The sequence below is a fragment of the Ambystoma mexicanum genome, chromosome 9 (assembly GCF_040938575.1).
Source record: "Ambystoma mexicanum isolate Mex_15411 chromosome 9, UKY_AmexF1_1, whole genome shotgun sequence".
Taxonomy (NCBI): domain Eukaryota; kingdom Metazoa; phylum Chordata; class Amphibia; order Caudata; family Ambystomatidae; genus Ambystoma; species Ambystoma mexicanum.
The window spans coordinates 1,261,726,773-1,261,745,523 of NC_090931.1; the positions used below are offsets into that span (position 1 = coordinate 1,261,726,773).

The 18,751-nt window shown below is 44.4% G+C and overlaps 1 protein-coding gene across 2 annotated transcripts in view; it reads right to left on the minus strand.

Moving 5' to 3' along the window:
* Window positions 1-18,751, minus strand: part of CCDC93 (coiled-coil domain containing 93) — a 2,015,088-nt gene that overhangs the window by 1,525,898 nt on the left and 470,439 nt on the right. Inside the window, exon 8 of one of the 2 annotated variants that reach the window (XM_069616592.1) lies at window positions 9,659-9,676. The exons of the other annotated variant lie outside the window; for it this stretch is intronic. Within the exon in view, the coding sequence (XP_069472693.1) occupies window positions 9,659-9,676 (18 nt within the window). The remainder of the gene's footprint in view (window positions 1-9,658; window positions 9,677-18,751) is intronic. 2 annotated transcript variants of the gene reach the window in all.

Here is an 18,751-nt window from a genome sequence, read left to right on the forward strand (position 1 = left end):
AAATCTCAGCTCAATGTTAAATAAACACAAAAAAGGTATGAAACAACATCATCCTACTAAGGGTACACAAAACGGACAACTTGAAAATCTATAGAAGAACTGAGAATGTGTTCTCTGGAATACTTTTTTTGTTGACTGTTGCCAGTAACGATCAAGATGCAATTAACAGTGAAAGTAAATTAATATCCTGCAAGCCCATCCTCTGTCTAGGAGTCAGGGCGTCTGATGCTACACACCTTGGACTCCACAGAAAAAAAATGCAGTTGGTTTGAGGGATCACCAAGCTACACTTGTTCCCTCATCGGCAATGGATTTGACAGTAAACACTTGCTTGAGATGGCTTGAAGCTCTTCGAAAGCGTAATCGTGAAGTGAACATTAAAGTTTTTTTTTTTAATGCTGGTGTGAATTCACTGCTCTAGCATGACAATGACATTAGAAGGGTTCAAATTACTTTTCCATTATGAAAGGTCAGTAAGAAAATAGCAATATAATTAATAACAGCCATATTTAATTATACACTGTGTATAGGCTGAATAGTTCACAGCACAGATGTTATTTATATGATAACCTTATCCAAAGATCTTTCCAGATATACAAAGATTATTTCATCAGCATATTAGAAAATAACAAAAACAACAGTTCAAAAGATAGCTACAGAAGTATTCACTTAGAGGGAAAAGCATGTAAAAGTATGGGATACTTTACTCACCGTAATCGTATTTCTGATGCTTGTATCTGCATAGATTCACATGCTTTGCATAGGCCGACATCTAGTGGAAGCTGCAGAGTATTACAGTTGTTGTTTTCAAAACTCAAAAAGGGTCATCGACAGGGTTGTGCCAGTAATACTATCCCTAGTGTGATGTCCACTGTACCCACGATCCCTCATGTGTCAAGGTCCCTCAGATTGTTATTTTTCTGACATGAGGTAGCATGAGGTATAGCGTCAATACAGTTGTATCCAAACAGATACGTATTAGACAAGCTCATAAGCATCCATGCGCCTTCTCTCCGAGGGGAGCAAGGGTGGGTCGCATGTGAATCCAAGCAGATACAAGCATCAGAAATTCGATTACAGTGAGTAATGTATCCCTTCTGAGGCTTGTGGAATCTGCTTAGATCACATGCTGTGCATAGATTAGCGAGCAGTGGAAGAAGGAGGTGGGATGTGAGATGGTTCATAAGCGAATAAATGTCTTAGAACCGCCTGACCCACTTGTGTATCTGTCTTGGAATGAGTGTCAATGCAGTAGTGCTGAGTGAAAGTATGTATTGAGGTCCATGTAGCTGCTTTGCAATTACTGTCTGAAGGGATATTTGCAATGAAAGCCAGAGTGGTACCAGTACCTCTTGTGGAGTGGGCCCTTGGCGTAAAAGGCAGTGTTTTATCTGATAGGGAATAGCATAGTTGGATACATCTGACTATCCACCGAGAGATGGCATTTTTAGAGATGCTGTCACCTTCTCTGCCTGGCGCTATGGAGACTAACAGTTGATCTGTTTTTCTTAGCGATCTGGTCTTGTCTACTTAGTAGAGGACCGTTCTCCTCACATCTAGTGTGTGGAGTTTTACTTCAGCTGTGCTTTTGGGTTCCTGGAAGAAAGCTGGTAGCTCGAGTGACTGGTTTACATGAAATTTGGAGATGAATTTAGGTGAGGACCTAGGGCGAGTACGTAAAACCAGCTTGTCTTTGTGTACAACAAAGAAAGGATCCTATCCTGCAGTCTCTTTACTCGTTCCATAAATGCCTTGATGACTGGTACTTTCCACCATGAGACCTTATTATGAGAGGTTGTGTATGCTGATAAAGCCGCCAAGTGGACCATTAGGGAGTTAAATACTAACCCTGCATCTAGCAAATGGAGCATATAAGTTAGAATGTGGGATGGGGTACATTCTATTGGGTTGATTTATTTGGCCTGGCACCAAATAACGAATCTTCTCCATTTGTCAAAGTAACAGTGTCCAGTGTTTGGTTTTCTTGCTTCTTTCAAGATGTCCATGAATCTCTGTGGCAGGTTGAGATGTCCAAACTCTATGAGTTCAGGAGCCATGCTTCCTAGTTCATTGAGTGTGGCTGTGGGTGCACTGTTAGACCCTTGTGCTGGGTGAGTAGGTTGCACTGGCACAGGAGTTTGATGGGATCGCACATCGCCAGTTTGTGTGGATGTGGATACCATGGTTGTCTTGCCCACATAGGAGAAACTAGGATTAACGTCATCGGTTCCTCTTGGTTACCATCTTCCTCATCAGAGTTGTGTTGGGGGGAAAAGCGTAAGCAAATTTCCCCGACCAGTTCATCCATAGGGCGTTCCCTTTGGAGCCTGGCTGGGGGAACCTGGATGCAAAGTCTGGGCATTGACTGTTTTCGCTTGTGGTGAACAAATCTATAGTTGGGAAACCCCATTGAGAGAAGAGGTGATCTACGACCTCTTCGTATAGACGCCACTCTTGTTCTTCTGGTAGGGGATCTCTGCTCAATGAGTCTGCTAGAGAGTTGAGTTCCCCTAAAACATGTTGTGATGACAGGATCATCTTTCGTTTGAGTGCCCATATCCAAATTTGCTGTGCAAGTCTGGACAGCTTTGGAGAACGTGTACCCCCTGTTTGTTGATTTAAAACATCGCTGTGGTGCTGTCTGTTAGGATCTGCAACAATAGGTTTGTTAAATGGGGTTCGAATGCCTGTAGGGCTTTGAATACCGCTAGAAGTTCCAGCAGATTGATGTTGTTCTGAGCTACAGTGTGAGACCACAAACCCTGAGCTGTGTGGTGAAGGTAGTGAGCCCCCCACCCTGCCAGTGAGGCTTCTGTCGTGACAACCGCCTGTACCTCTGGATCGTAGAAAGGTTTCTCTTTCGTTATATTCTCTCTTGTCCACCAGCAAAGATTTTGTACAAGTGTTGGCGAAACGACCGCTAGATCGTCCCACTGACCACTTGCCTGAGACCACTGTTTCGCCAACCACTCCTGCATGGGTCGAATGCACAGGCGCGCGTGTGGAACCAGGTAAATGCAAGATGCCATCATGCCTATTAAACGCATAGCTTTGCCACCCATATCTGGCGGCCGGCCTGATAATGTGTTATTTGCAGTAACACATTTTTTACTCTTTCCTCTGATGGAAAGACCAACCCCTTCTCTGTGTTTAAGACAGCTCCTAGGAACTGTTTTGAAGTGCTTGGCACTAGGCTTCTCATTGATGGAGAAGCCCAATTGAAAGAGGAAGTTGATTGTTCTCTGAATGTTTTGTCTGCAAATTAGGGGTGATTCCCCTGTAACGAGCCAGTCGTCCAGGTAAGGGTACACTGGGATTGCCTCCCTGCGCAGGTGCGCTACCACCACTGTCAGTACCTTTGTGAATACCCTTGGAGCCGAGGCTATTCCAAAGGGCAGCACCTTGAATTGGTAGTGCTGGTTCGCTATCTTGAAACGCAAGAATGTTCTGTGCGCTGGGAACATGGAAATATGAAAATAGGCATATTTTATATCTAGTGTTGCCATGTAACTCCCCCACCCCCTTTTTAGTAGAGGGATTACCTCTTGTAGCGTAGTCATGCAGAAAGTTTGTGGCTTGACATACTTGTTTGCAGGGCGCAAATCTAATACTGGGCGCATTGTTAGATCTTTCTTTGGCACAAGGAAGTAAGTTGAATAAATACCCCTGTTTACCTGGTTGGCCGGGACGACTTCTATGGCGTCCTTTAATAGAAGTGTGGCTATCTCTTCGAGAAGGATAGGCTGATGTTCTTCTGAGTGGGTCTTCTGTCCTGGGGGGTGGTCGTGCGGATGTTGGAGTAGGTCTATACAGTATCCGCCTGCTACTGTGGACAGCACCCATCTGTCTGAGGCGATTCCCTCCCAAGCGTGGGTGAAGCTGGAAATGCTTCCTACTGGAGAAGCATGGGAGGGCACCTTAAGCGGAATGTCATTTGCTCTGGGTGGAGTGCCACCTCGAGCAGGGCCTCTGCCCCGACCACGACCTCTGCGTTGTCCTCTGGGATAGCCTTGGGAGGATTGGCCTTGATCATTTCCCCAGGAAGAACCCTGTTCTTGATAGTAGCTGGATCCACATTGAGAGTTTTGGCCTCGAAAACAGCGAGAATATCCGTTACCCCTTTGACCATAAGGCTTATTAGTGAGTTGACCTAAAGATTTAAGAGTGTCATACTCGTCCTTTGCTTTTTTAAGTGCCTCTTCAACAGCTTTACCAAAAAGCATGTTAGGTTCCACTGGCATGTTTATTAGAGTGGCATGCATTTCCGGTCTAAACCCTCACTGGCGCAGCCATGCATGCCTCATAATAATGGTACCTAGTGCAATGAGTCTCCCGGCATTGTCTGCCGTGTCAAAATTGGATTTTACGGAGACAGCTAGACACAGTCCTCCCATCTGCAGCCACCTGTGCTAGTTGGGATCCGAGTGGCTCTGGGGCAGATGAAAGTAAAGCAGACATTTCTTCCCACTTGTGGCAGTTATAACTAGCCAAGAGGGTTGCATTGTTCGCTATCCTTGTTTGATAGGCTGCAGAGGAGGCGACCTTTCTGCCCATGGCATAGATCTTTTTGCACTCCTTATCAAGTGGAGCCTCGGAGGAAGCAAGGGGTGTGCCTGCTCTCTTTCTAGTCGTGGTGGCAACTAAAGAGTCTGGTTTTAGTTGCCCTCTAATAAAGGGTCTGAAGGTGCAGGTCTGAATGACTTCTCCACACGTGGGTTTACGGCCCGTGTGAGATTGGGGGCTTCTAAATATGGCTGTATTCTGCGCTGTACTGATTTCAGTAGTGGGATAAACTGGGGCCACTGTCTTTTTGTCCCCAAGGATTTGCTCTGCAAAGTCTCTATCTTCCTGTACCTCCTGGGTGTCAATCTGAAAGTGCTCAGTTGCCTTGGCTTCATTAAGGAGGGGTTGATTATCGATAGGGGAATCAAAAACTGGAGTGTCTTGATTAAGAGGGGAATCTTGTACATATTAGCCTCCTGATCTGCCTCTGGGTCCTCGTCATCCCCATAATAAGGGTCCTCTGTACCCTCATTAATAGGCGGAGGGTCAGAAGCCTCTACAAAGGAGAGATCTTCTTGGTCTAGTTCAGGGTCATAGATCTCTATTATTGTACTCTGGAAAGGAGCATCTGAACGAGACATCTAAGAAGGGGGTTTAGTAGGCATGGCAGAGGCCTGGGAGCCAGAAGAGCTGTGGTGGGAGGAGTGGAGTTGAAGCTCTAAAGGTAATCAGGGGTTTTCTCGAATAAATTGGCCATAAAGGTTATTCTTCTCATCACTCTGTCAATGTCCTGTGAAGACCATTCCTTGGAATTTGGGATTATTATAGATTGAGGGGAAAGTCCTAGGTCCTCATCTGTGGGAGGTACCACCTTAGACCTAGATTCTGTAGGTTTTGCTATGGGCTTGGATGATTTAGACTTTTCCTTCTGAGGGCTATTGTCCCTATGAGGGGTTTTAGAGGTATTTTTGTGATGTCCTCCCCGACCCCCATGGGGCACAGAGGAATGTTTAACAGACTTCTTGGGGCATGTCGCCTTATCTGACATCGAGTGTCGAATTTCGCTGTTGGTAAAGCCAAGGCCTTGTTCGCGGACGATCGGGGAGGGAGTTTTTCGAACGACACCCTTGCCGTCTTTCGCCGGTTGGGTCCTGTCTTGTGGCGATCTCAAGCGAGATTTTCCAGAGGACGGGACTCAGCTGACCTTTCCCTTGGTTCCGATCACTCGACCCATGTGTCGAGTCTCGACTTGGGCTTATGTGTTTAGTGGTGTGAGTTTTTGTAGCGCTACCGCTGCCGGGTGTAGTCCCCACAACATGGCCGCCGGCCTGTCCTACAGGGTCGGGGGCCGGCGCTCGAGTAGCTGGAGCTACTCCGTCGCCCTCACCGTCCAAAAGGACGGCGTCACTGCCATCGCTGAAGGCGCCTTCCACCTCCTTGGCCTCGAGCTGCCTGGCGTACTGGGTCCAGCATTTCGTGGAGCAGTCCTTTAACGTCTTTGGCTTGAAGAGCCTGCATGCTCGACAAGACGTTTCGACGTGGTCTCTTGGAAGACACAAATTACAAAGTGTTTGTCTTACCACTGGAATTTGTGATTATATTTAGGGCAAAATTTAAAAGGTGTATTTTCCATAATTATAGGTAATGGTTATGGCTGTGGGTATGGCAGCTGGGCGAACAAAGTGTAGGAAGGGGAGTATATGCATTCCTAAAATTACCTCCCCTCTCTTTCCCTACTGTCTGGGCTGAGGCCCGGGGCAGCCTTCCGAGGCCAAACATTCCGTCGCGGTAGTCTTCGACGGGCAGTTTTTCTGTCTTCACTGGCATGGTGTTTCAGAGGTCGGTGAAAGGATATTGATATTTTATTTCTATTGGCTCATACACAAGTGTTTCAGAGTGCGACAAGGCAAGGGAAGGGGAAAAGGGGAGAACAAAAACAACGATCTTACTAGGCCCAGTGACATTGAGAACGCACAAGTGCAGGGGGGAGGGGGAGAAGTGCATGGAAGAGGGAACAAAAGGAGAGTGCGGAGCGAGGAGGAAAAAACTAAAATAATAAATTAATGAAAAAAAAGGCAACAAACAATGGGAGTGCAGCCAGCAAGTGGCAAGTGCTGGGTTATGGCAGCAGGCCGGATAGGTCAAAGTGCAGGAAGAAAAGGGGAGGGCTGTATGGGTACAGATACAGACCCCAGTGCAAAGGGTGGTCCGGAGGCAGTGCGTGAGGCTGGCAAGATGAGCAGGTACCTGGGCCCGGAGGACAGAGGGTGGCCAGGTGCATGGTTCCGAGGAAGAGTAGAATCAGCAGGGGAGAGGAGGGGAGAAGGCAGAAGCAAAGAGAAAGGTCTTGAGGTGCTTCCGGAACCAGAAATGGTTCTCCTCAAGTTTTAGAGTGGCAGGGAGGCTGTTCGAGAGGGAGGCCCCATCCAGGGACAGAAATAAATACTATCGCTAATTATAAATAGTCAATGGCTTTACGCCGAAAGGAACTCTGCGGTACGCGTCTGTCTAGAATGACGGAAAAAAACAATCTGAGGGACCTCGACGCGTGAGGGATCATGGGTACAGTGGATGTCACACTAGGGATATTATTACTGGCATGCCCTGTCGAAGTCCCTTTTAGTGGTTCGAAAACAACTGTAATACTCCGCAGCTTCCACTAGATGTCGGCCTATGCACAGCATGTGATCTAAGCAGATGCCACAAGCCTCAGATATATATATATATATATATATATATATATATTTTAATTCCCCAATAGCAGTGGGAGTTCTCTAAGCATTTGTCTTGGCCTTATTTCGGACACCAGTACCACACTTGTGACAATGCAGAACAACTCTGGCTGTCAGGTGGTAGGTTTGATCACACCTGAGACATGTGAGCATTAGTCTGCTATAAAAGCATCAGTTTGCTTCAGTCCAGTCCGGTCACTGATGCAGTGTTCCTACTGAGACTGACCCTCCAGTTAATAGCTCCAATCGTAGACCCTAGAGTTCTAGTCCTTGATGTTCTTGTTTCCCTTCTTTCCTGTTTAACACTATCATGTTCCAGCATGTTTTCCAGGAACTATTGTTCCTTAAAGTGCACAGCTAGGATGTGGACTCCAGAGTTTGACCTTGCACCGAGTACATTGTGAACTACTGCTTTAAGGGCCTTCATATTTCCAGTTCTAATTTCCGTTTTCGTTCCTTTCCTTGGTGAGGAGGGAGAGGATGTATGTGTTTGTTTTCTTTGACCTCTCTTTTCATGGATGGGGAGTGGAGGGGGAAGGGTTTCTTGTTGGGGTTGTTCCTGGTTTCCTTGCTCTGCATCCTTGGTTCCCTGTTGTGATTTGTGTGTGATGTACATGCCCGCAGAGGCGTGCCAACATAGGTTTTCTTTTCTATCTTAAGCACTCATTTGAACTTGTTCTTTCTCTTTGCTTGAAAGGAATTCTGTTTATCACCATTTTATATTACAGGTTTCCGTGCTACCGTTTGATAGTTAGGTTTGCTTGTGTACCAGCTACCAACCTGGATTAGGTCTTTGTTTTTGTGGGTATTGTTGCATGTTGCCTTATACAATACCACGTGTTGCTAGCTCAAAGACCCAGACATCACTTGTCCTATACGTGGACATATATTATGTAGACATGGCTCAGTGCCCTAAGGCTAAAAGCTGTGAAAATTATTGTGGAGCCCGCCGAGTGTAAGGAGCTTCTGAGTGGTTACCCCACATCACTTTTAATAGATATGTAAACAGAGTCTCGTGTTGCAGAATCTGGAAGTTAGTGTGCATGCTGTGAATGGGTATAAACTCCCTGTGTAATTTTGTGCATATTCCTTTCCCCAATATCCTCTGCCTGCAGTCTCCCTGTGATCTCTCATTTACACAATAGAAAGATTATATGTTCGGTGCATCCAAGTTATGCAAGATCAGGTACATTGTATATAGTATAACATACAAGTTCACATATCGATTAAGACTAATAACAGTGTATTAACTTAGGCTAGAACAGGTGCTTTTAAGAAATGTTGGTAATACAATGCCTTCCATTTTGGACACTGGGCCTCATTACAACTCACCCGGTATGGAAACAACGGTCGCGGTAAACCCGCCGCCACCGTTATTTCCATACCGGGTGATCACGACTCCTGCAGGCAAAGGCGTCAATCAAGGCCAGGTCTGACCTGGCGGGTTTAACACCGCCCACCTGCAGGCGGACGAGGAAACACTGGCACCATCACAAGATGGTGTCGGTGTTTTCATGACCCCCATTCCCATTGAGTTCTATGGGACTCAATGGGAATGGGGATTTACACCATTCCGCCTCCGGAATTCCTGGGCCAGCGGGGTTGTAATGCCCCGGTAATTCCGGGAATCACAGAGGAGGAATGGTAATACGAGTCCGGCGGTAACCAGGCAGTTTTACCACCTCGGTTACCGCCGGACACGTAATGAGACCCACTGACACACAAAAGCTGGCTTTATAAGGAATAAAATAATTGACATTCAAAAAACCATTTCGATTTTCTGGGAATTCGAAATCACCATCAGGGGTAATCCTGATGTTCCTGTTCACACTGCTGCCTGCCAACACCAGAGAACATAGATTGTACTCAGCAAAAACAATACAAAATCCAGTATCACGCAGCCATCGCAGGAAGGAGGATAAGGAATCGGGAATTCGTGTGATATGCTAAAGAAATAAATGAAAACGACAGAAGACCCCAGGTGTGCATCTTAATTGATATGCACTTGAATGCGAGATTCAGCAGAAATTGCCTATGTACATAGCTAAACTCCCCAGGTGTCGAATTCGAATGGAGGGATTTCAGCAGAAACTGCTTCCTTTACATGCCATTGTAGCAGAAAATGGTTAGGTGATGAGATAAAACTAGCATACATTTTTGAAATAAGTACAAAGAACATGAATTCTTCAAAGGAACATCTTTATCATTTAAAAACGTTAAGTTATAGATTGCGTTTATTTTATCACCAGGAGAGCATATGTCAACAAACCATGCATAGAAAGAAGGGCTCACACAGCAGCCAAATGACAGGCAGTTTGTTTAGCACGCTCAGCTAAGCAATGTACTATTGTTATAATAAGAAGCATCGAAGACATAACAGCAGGGCGTCCAATCCGTAAAGGAAGAAACTAGAATGTACTCACATTGCAATGTCAGTAAATCTAAAGTATGAACAATACACACACAGAAAAGAGGAGGAAAAAGCCATAGTTAAGACAGGATGGGGAACATGTCATCAAAAGAAATGTCCTTACAAGAGAGTCAAATAGAGCAAAGAGGTGTGCAAACGAACGTGAAACCTTTAAATAAGGAGGAAAATAGAAGAATTAGAACATTTCAAACCGTTCATGACAAAACATTTTGTAAACATATTTCAAGACATAGTGAATTGGCACACGGAGTTCAGAATTAGCGTAATGAAAATGAATGTCACAACTCAAGTTGCAGCTTACGTGGACTCTCTCCTTGCCTGTATCTCAGTCAATTTGCGTACACTGACCTCATATCCTCTCTATGCTTATCGACAGGTAATGCTTCTCCTCAACCAATAGAAAAGATTCATATCTTCTTCACTGTCTGCAGAGGGCGGCCTGTTACATCTTCAACAAATAACGCTCTTCCATCACGTCCACCCTCTCTCCCCCACCTCCTTTGCCACGCTTACTTCTCTTCTCCATCTCACTTAACTGCCACCTAACCCACTGAGCCCATAACCAGCCATAACTCATCCTGCGCTCCCACTGATCCCATTGCACCCATAAAAAATCAAGGAGCTTGCAGGTGCCACTGCCCCTTAACTCTGCACCCGCTTCAATTTCTCTTTCAATGGTTATCTCCCCAGTGGTTTGATTCATTCAAATGAATACCATCAGTCTAACCCGCTGTGGGTGTAAAGCCTGGAGCAGTAGCCCTCTGGGGATCACCAGCCTTTACAGTCCCACACTTACTTCTTCTGCAGTACCTATGCTAGCACACTGCTAAGAGTGTACCAGTGAATACCCTTAAAACATACTCAAATTGAGGTTAAACGATTAGATGAGGCTAACTAATGTATGTAAGCCCTTCATGCCAACTTTGTGAAGCAGAGAGCACACTCAGTGGCTTCTGTACCTTTGATACAAAGCTCAAACAAGTGGACCGGATGATTATGGGTAATATGTGCCATGTAGGAATACAAGAATACAATGCAGCACTACGTCATAAATGACTTTAGTAGTTTCGGTAATAGTGGAAAGATACTGCTCGCAGCAAGTTTTTTGTGCGTCTCAACTTCAGATCACATGATAAGTCTTTCAATGCGTTCTTTCTGTGAAGATGGTTAGCGCAGAACCCGCCAATAACAATAACACACCGCAATGCAGCTCTGTGTGACAGACAACAATATTTAAATAAAACCCTGTATGCTCTTGAGATGTCAGAGCATCCTTTTATCAGAACAGTCTCCCATAGTAGGGAGCAAGGGCATAAGGAGTGTACTGTCACTTTGAAGGAATAGCTACAAGCAAGGGAGAACGTTGGCTCAAAACGATGCATTGTCCAATGGTCCCTCCAAATATTTTTCTGTAAGTGCAGAAATGATTTCCTTTTGTGCGTACAATTATTTTGCCATGTCCGCAAACTGCCGAATGAGCCGCTTTGTGAGCATGCGTAATTAGTAAACTAACATTTGTGTAGGAAGTGTGGAAATTTAGAAGCTCTACACCCCCCCACCCTTTTTCCAACACAAACACTTTCTTACACCGTTACAGAAAACGGACTAACACCAGAGCTGTTTACCTGACATGTCCCAACACACGGGTCAGACAGAGTCAGGCAATTGACAACCACGCACACCTGAAGGCCCTTTACCTTCCCCATAGGGATAAAAGGCAGAGCACGAGAGCACACTACGGGCAAGGCTGAACGCACAAGGACACAGCTGTAGAGAACCGGCAGTACAAACGGAGAAGAAAGGCAGCGAGACCTGGAAGGATGACGAAGGGGGAACTGCCTCTGCCCTTTTCAACTCAGACCTGTGAAGCCTCTGAAAGGGAATTCATAACACCGCAAGTCACAGCTGGCGTGTGGAGGAACAGATGTCAACGGTGCACAGAGGCCTCCCCTACTGATAGCACAGGCAGGGAGGCAGGTTGCCTACCGTGGTATCGTCCTTGACTCCAGAAGCAAAACAAGCCAATGGGTTCAACAAAGCTGGTGAGTCGGAGGAAGCGGATAGCAAACTGGACCAGGTTGAGCCCAAGGTTGCAAGTAGCAACATGATATGAATGCAAGGAACTTCAGGAGTGTTTCTGTGTGTGTGAACTTTTGGGAAAGCCCAGACAAGGGCCAGCTGCAGAGTGGTCAGGTGCCACAGAAGTGATAATTCGAAGGACTCTTGCCCCCTTTTGTTTTGTGTTGAAACTGCAAGTATCAGAAGGCCCTAGGAAAGGGCGGGGTGAGATGTAAGAGTGGACCTACAAGGATCACGTAAAATCCTTTGTACAATTGAAAGTCTATGACCCATTACCAAGCGAAAGCTAGGGGAAGGGAACCCGGCTTTCTGATGAGAATGAGCAAATTATGAACTGCGTTAGAAATTCATGAACTGTGTTAAAGAAAGGCTACGTGAACCCGACAGAGGGATGTCAAGGGTAAAGCTACTGAGAGTGAATACCGCATTGAGATAAAGCAAAGTGAACTGTATATGTGGCAAACTTGAACCTGGCTGAGGGATGCCTACGAGTTGGGGTGAAGAGTAATACACCCAGGAACACTGTGTCGACGAGAGTGAACCTGGTTGAGGGTTGTCCACAGTGTTGTTGGTTTAAAAGACATTAAAGCTCCTGAATGGTACGAGCAATTTTCGAACGGCCATAGTGAACCCGATGGAGGCCCATTTTGCAAAGAGGATCCGAGCCCGGCTGAGGGAGGTGCTAGGGGTGAAGAGCAATCGCCCAAAAGTGCATGAACCTCTGAAAGAACTTTTGGTTTGTTTGTTGTTTTGATCCAGCAAGCCTTCTAAGGCAAGAAACTTTGAGGAAAGACTTGACCCTTGAAGGTTCTCGTATTGTGAACATCGTGCTGGAGAGGTCCAGGAGTGTGCTGTACTCAGGAGTCCCACCTTGTCCTGTGCTAAAAACGTGAGGACGGGAGACCCCGACATACCATCCTGACTTATTCAGTGAACACTTGTTTCTTTCCTGGTGAACATTACACACTCTTTTTCTAAGTGGTAAGGATTGACATTTTTTTTTTTAGTATAGGCCCTTTTTAATTTGACAAGACGTTACTAGGTCTGCCTTATTATTATTTGATGGTCGTAGCTTGCTCCCATCTTTGCTTTAGGTTTAGTTTAGGCAGTTTTCTCACCCATGCAAACAGTTTAATAAACACCCTTGAACTGTGATCACTGTTGCCACCATGAGTTCCATACAACACTTATATCAGTTGTGATCTGATTTGAAGGTCCTAACGTAAGGTGGCTTATCTGGGATGTTCCCAGTGTGGTTAACTTCAAGTTGAACAACCACCACATATGCTTCACTGTACTCTACTGCCGAACATCTGAAAAGGATTGTGAAAGGGGCTCAATAGTCCTTCACCTCCAAAGAACGTGCTTGTGGGTGCCTGTAGGCCCCTGGACCCCTCACCCCCACCCAATACTACAATACTAGCTAGCAGGGCTTCATAAAAAGTGACATGGTAGACTTCACTGGGGACTGTATCAGCAAAATGTTCAGTGGGATATTTGCAAAGAGACAAAACTTTGCATGCAAAGACATTTTAAAGCCTCACCTTGATATTATGGGACAGTCCAAGAAGAGTTAAAAAACGCCATGAATCTTCATACAAACTTTTATTTTGCAGGGAAAACAGAATTGCTTACAACACCCCTGACTTCCCTAATTGTGTTAGGTGGTGTTACTCAAGTGCTCAGCGAAACCGCCGATTTACAGGAGGAATAGGATTTGCATAGCATTCATTAATGTCAAAGCCTAATGAATATGCACATTGCTTGAAAAGCACTGTGTATTTCTGCATATTGCCCTAATGCTGTGTAAGAAAATGTTACAGCAATGTTGCTTTTCCCCGCAAGTGAGGAGAAGCTGGGCATGATATTTGAATACTCAACATTGCTATAGGACTAATTAAATAGGTTTGCATGGTCACTCACACAGAGTGGGGGAAATGTACACAGGTCTGGAAAAGGGATATTCAGACTAGTTGTTCTAATTTGGCTTTCTTAACAGAAAAAAGCAAACGACAGATAACTGCTATGGCTTGCACATTATGAATGCTTGAGAAGGTGGTAACTGTCTGTGTGCACTGTAAATACTCTTCTGAGCGACACCCAAAAGGGAAGCTGGGAAAGGGCACATGCGCACAGATTAGCAGGAACCTGGGACACATGCATATCAAGGTACAGAGGCAGGCTGATGAGGCCTGGGTCCTGTAATTGTTACAGGGAGGGCAGTGAAGGAGAGGCAGAAGGTCCGGAGTTCAAAAGAAGAGCACCAATCTTTTTTTGTACAATAATACGTTGCTTTGCTCGCGTTCCGATGCTGGTGTCTTTTTGTTAAAACCCACGTCCAAATTTGCAAAAATCACCATGTGCACACATTATTTGCCACACATACGAGCTGCAACATGTGGCGTACTTCATGATCCGATCAGGGTACCATGGTTTGTGATGCCATTCTGTTGTCATCAGGTCAAAGATCATGTGATGTTTCCTGTGATGCCACCCTTATATGCTGATTATTATTTTCGAAACTAGAAATATCTTACCTGGTTGCTGAATTTTTGCAAGTATGCAATAATATTGGCGATATTGGACAGGCTTTCTAACGTGGCACACTGTACACCACTGCAGGCTTTGCTAGAGGCTGTTGAATGGTCTCGGATAATTTTGAACATGACTTCTTGGCTGCAAGGGTTAAAGTCTACAACAGTTTCAGGCCTAGAGTTGCAGTGCATCTCTATGTTTTGGGGAGCCCTGTGTAGAACATTAAGAGTAGCTATGGCTCTTTCTTCTAGTTACCTTTCCCAGAATAATGGACAGAGATGAATAAGCAGTTTTTTTTAGCAGTATCTATGTTTTGTAAATGCCACACATTTGAAAAAAAAGAAGAGGTAACCAATAGCAGAGTTAATATATAGTTTGTACGAACTTCATCCACAAGTACTCTTTGAAGTAATTCCACAATAAAAGTGTGTGCATGCTTCCGAGGAATGTTTGGAGGCGCGCCAAAGGTTCCACAATATGGTGGCTAGCAATCCTCAGAACTGAAGAGGACTAGGTGGTCTTAGAAAAGTGCTCTAGAGAACGCATTTGGGTTTGAAATAAGGTGTGCCGCAGTCGAAGTTTCTACACGACGTGAACTGCAGGTTTCTTTCCGCTTGGTGCGTTCTCCAGGCGATCATGCTTGTGAGCCACCTGGCTTGTCACTGGGCCTTGGCCAGAAGTAGCACAGTGGCTGCTATGAAGGATTATACGTTTCGATATGTCACAAGGGATCCCTGGGTAAGACAACCCTAACACTCTACAAAAGGATCAATACTGTGTGGGAAGTAGACCATGCATGACCAGACCTAAAAGGTAGGCGCAAGTGTGCACACCAGTGGGAGATTGTCTTGGAGTAGGCAAAGTGGCTTATAGGGCAGAACCTGTGACCAAGGGAGGTAGTAGGGTAATGGGGTGGCACCCTGCAGCAAATAATATTGGCAATTAGGACCAAGCATGCACGAACCTCTAACCAGAGGGACCTCATAGCATAGGACTGTCAGACAGAACCACTTACCTGAAAGAAAATGAACATTAAAACAAATGGTCTCATAAAAAATGCAATCAAGGTGAGCAAGTGAAAAGATTCTAAAGAAAAAATAAATAAATCAAAACTAAAGTCCAAAATAGCCTGCAAACACAAACAGTGTTAACATGTCCAGCTCTCACAGAATGCAGAAATACACGAGAAGGCTCCCTAGTGGCAAGCATCGGCACAACATTCATTCATCGACAGTTGTTTTTTTTCGATCTGTTTTTTGCCGATTTTTTCTTTGGAAAAACCCAGTGGAAAATATGTAGGGGCGGGGGGGGTGTAGGTAAACGTATATAAGGTATGGGAGAAAGGGAATAGAGTAAAACTGAAATGGGATGGGGGAACATTTCGAGAGAAAACAAATCGGCAAAAACCCATCGAAAAAACAAACTGTCGTTGTATGAATATGGAACCCAAACATCGTGGTAGCCAGGAACAGATGCTACTGGAGACTTGTAAATGGACTTTTATCTCTGAAACCTCTAAAACGCATTATCGACTTTTCAAAATTGGAATCTTTACAAATTCGACAAAAAATGAAGTGCTAATAATTAAAGGAAAATATACAAATTCATTTTAAGTATTCAGAGGGTAACCCCAGCAGCCAGGAATTATTATATCGTTTATGAATGTTGAGGAGGGATCACATATGGACAACTACACAGTTTAACTACACGCTGGAAAAAGTCTCGAAAATAGTTTTTCGAAGTCGGTCATGCAAGTGAACATAGAATGTCAAAATCTGATTTGGGGTGGGGAATACCATAGACAGGTGACATTTGGGAATAGTCAACCTCTGTATAACATTGCTTCTGGTTACTCTGCATTGTTCAGATAGGATGCTTGTTTGCCAGATAGTGCACGGCTAGGCCTGAGAAAATGGAAATGACTGGCGACATTTCGGCACTAAGGCACATGATGAATTAATTTGGCACTGCCATTCGAAATTTCCTTGGGAGTCCTGGGTGAGCAGAGAACAGGAAGTTAAAGGGGGAGAAAGTGGTGCAGGATATGGTAATCAGACGACATCTAGTTTGAGAGAATTTGTCACCCATCCCAAATCAGGCATGCACAATTTGTATTTATTTAACAAAGTTCTTTTTTATAAACCTGGACTATTCCAGTTTAACAGTTTGAAATACCTACACCCTTTCTCCGCTTTCGGGACAAGAAACTTTTCAATTTACACAGAAAGTGTATGAAATAGAATTAATTAAACCAATTTAAAATATGAACAAATTGTATATCTGTTCCATTCTCTAAGAAATCCCAATGTCAATGGTTACTACAATGAATAACTGAATTGTTAAAGCTGCATTCAACTTGAATGTAGACTTTTTAAAAACACACACATCGCCATATGTACATCTGGTTTAACCCTGAGCGCACATTCACCCTGCGTTGAAAAGTGAATGAGGATTCGGGATACAGCTTTCATTTTCTAAAAAATGCAATTAGATCATAAAATCTTTGCTCTCTAAATCTCACTATTTTTCATTTATGGAAAATAAACACCTCCCCCTTAGTCAACAAATATGTCCGTATTTTATGCAAATCACTTGTGAAAAGAAAAATGCATATTTAACACGCATGTTTGCTATATTTCCTTCAATGGTGTTTCTATTGCATTACTGTGTAAAGTGTCATTTTTCAAGGGGGAATTTAAAGTGGGAAAATTGAGTGGGAGTTAACAACCCTCTCCCTTTTTTCTTAAGTGGTTCTGAGCTAGTAACAGGACCCCTCTACATGACATAACCAGGGAATTACTTCAATGACATTATTATTCTAGGCATGTGCAACGTGAGCTTATATGGCTGCCGTTCAGTAGTTGGCCGTTACATAGAATAGGAGTCAGAGATCTCCCAAAGTACACAGCATTTGGGTCTATTTTATCAAGTCAAAGGTTTCCAGAAGCACTTACACTTCTGACATATTTACTACTTTCCCAGGATACAGAGTCAATTTATACCCCAACACACCAGCACTTTCACAAATAGAAGGGCTGGCATTTAATCTATTCCCATAATGATATTTCTCTTTGGCATTATAAAGATAAAGATGTGTTATTTATATAGCGCCTTAATCCAAAGCGCTTTACAGAGCACATATTTACATACAATATCACCCAACCGAAATTGGTACTCATTTATCGACCTCGGAAGGATGAAAGACGGAGTTGGCCTTGCCGAGATTCAAACCTGCGACCTGCAGATCATGCTCAGATCGCAGCAGCGAGCGCTCAACCTGCTGAGCTACCTTACCGGACAGAGATTTATAGAGAGACATTTCTTTTGGCTGTCCCACAGACAGGTAGGTACCCTGTCAGGAACTGATTTAATTCTCTCCCCATAGGAACAGGTGGGCATCAGTCAGTAAAGGGTCAGCTTCTCTCCACAGTCCTGTTTACCTCGTTGTGCATAGGGCCTGTCTGCTTCCTTTTCCACTGAGGAAGGTCGGGGGTTAATTTCCAGATAAGAGTCTTTTACAGGAGCACGGAGCACACACTGAGTATGCGGCAGAACAAAGTAATCGGAAATGTGGCAGATGTGCTTTTGTGCCTTTTGAAATTACATGTGACCCTGAACGGTTGTTGGGTTAAATACAGCCCACAATTAAGCTGTGATTCGAACCTGGCAGTTAACGCAAAGGGGCGAATTGACGAAAACAAAAGATTAAAGGGAAAGAAATTCGTTTAGCCTATTTGAAAAGGAAAGCACAATTAGGTTTTAACTGGGAGCGGTTGAGACATTATTTGGTTAGTGCATCGTCAAGGTTTCAATTTTGGGTATTAGCACTTTGTGGCGCTGAGCTGTTGTTTCAACGAATTGAGGGGTATTGTGTGGTGTTTATAGAAAGTGTGCAAAGCAGCATTAAGGTCCTGAGGGGTAGAGAATGTGCCATTTTGAAAACGTGAGAAATGTGAGAATTGCTTATTGCTGATTTTGAGAGTTACATTGTATTTTGCTTAAAGCATAAAACAGCATTAACGTTTTGTGCAAGATATGAGAAATTGTGTACGACTAAGACTCCTTTTTTGTTGACTGTTTTCTGCACTATCACCACTGGAGTGGTCCCCTGGCGCTCAAACAGTCTTGCAGACAAGGAAGGATAGACAATAACTACAAACAGGCAACAAAGGTAGTGAACAGATAGGGGCAGGTGTTAGGTAAGATTTTTATATTGGTGAAAAATCTTCCTGACATGTGTCAACCCCAGAACATTTTGCTTGGACTTGGTAATTATTTCCGCTTGTCCTTAGTGTTAGGCAGAATCCTGTGCAGTCCCCCTGGGGAACACTGCAAAAAAGAATAAGAATACAGGAGTAAGCAGTAAACCCAATTGGTAGCAGTCTGCACCACCCAGATTTACCTGGGAGCTGTGGCTGAGCCGTCAAGACTTCTCTCAAGAAGAGTAGGGCAGTATATAGAGTATACACAA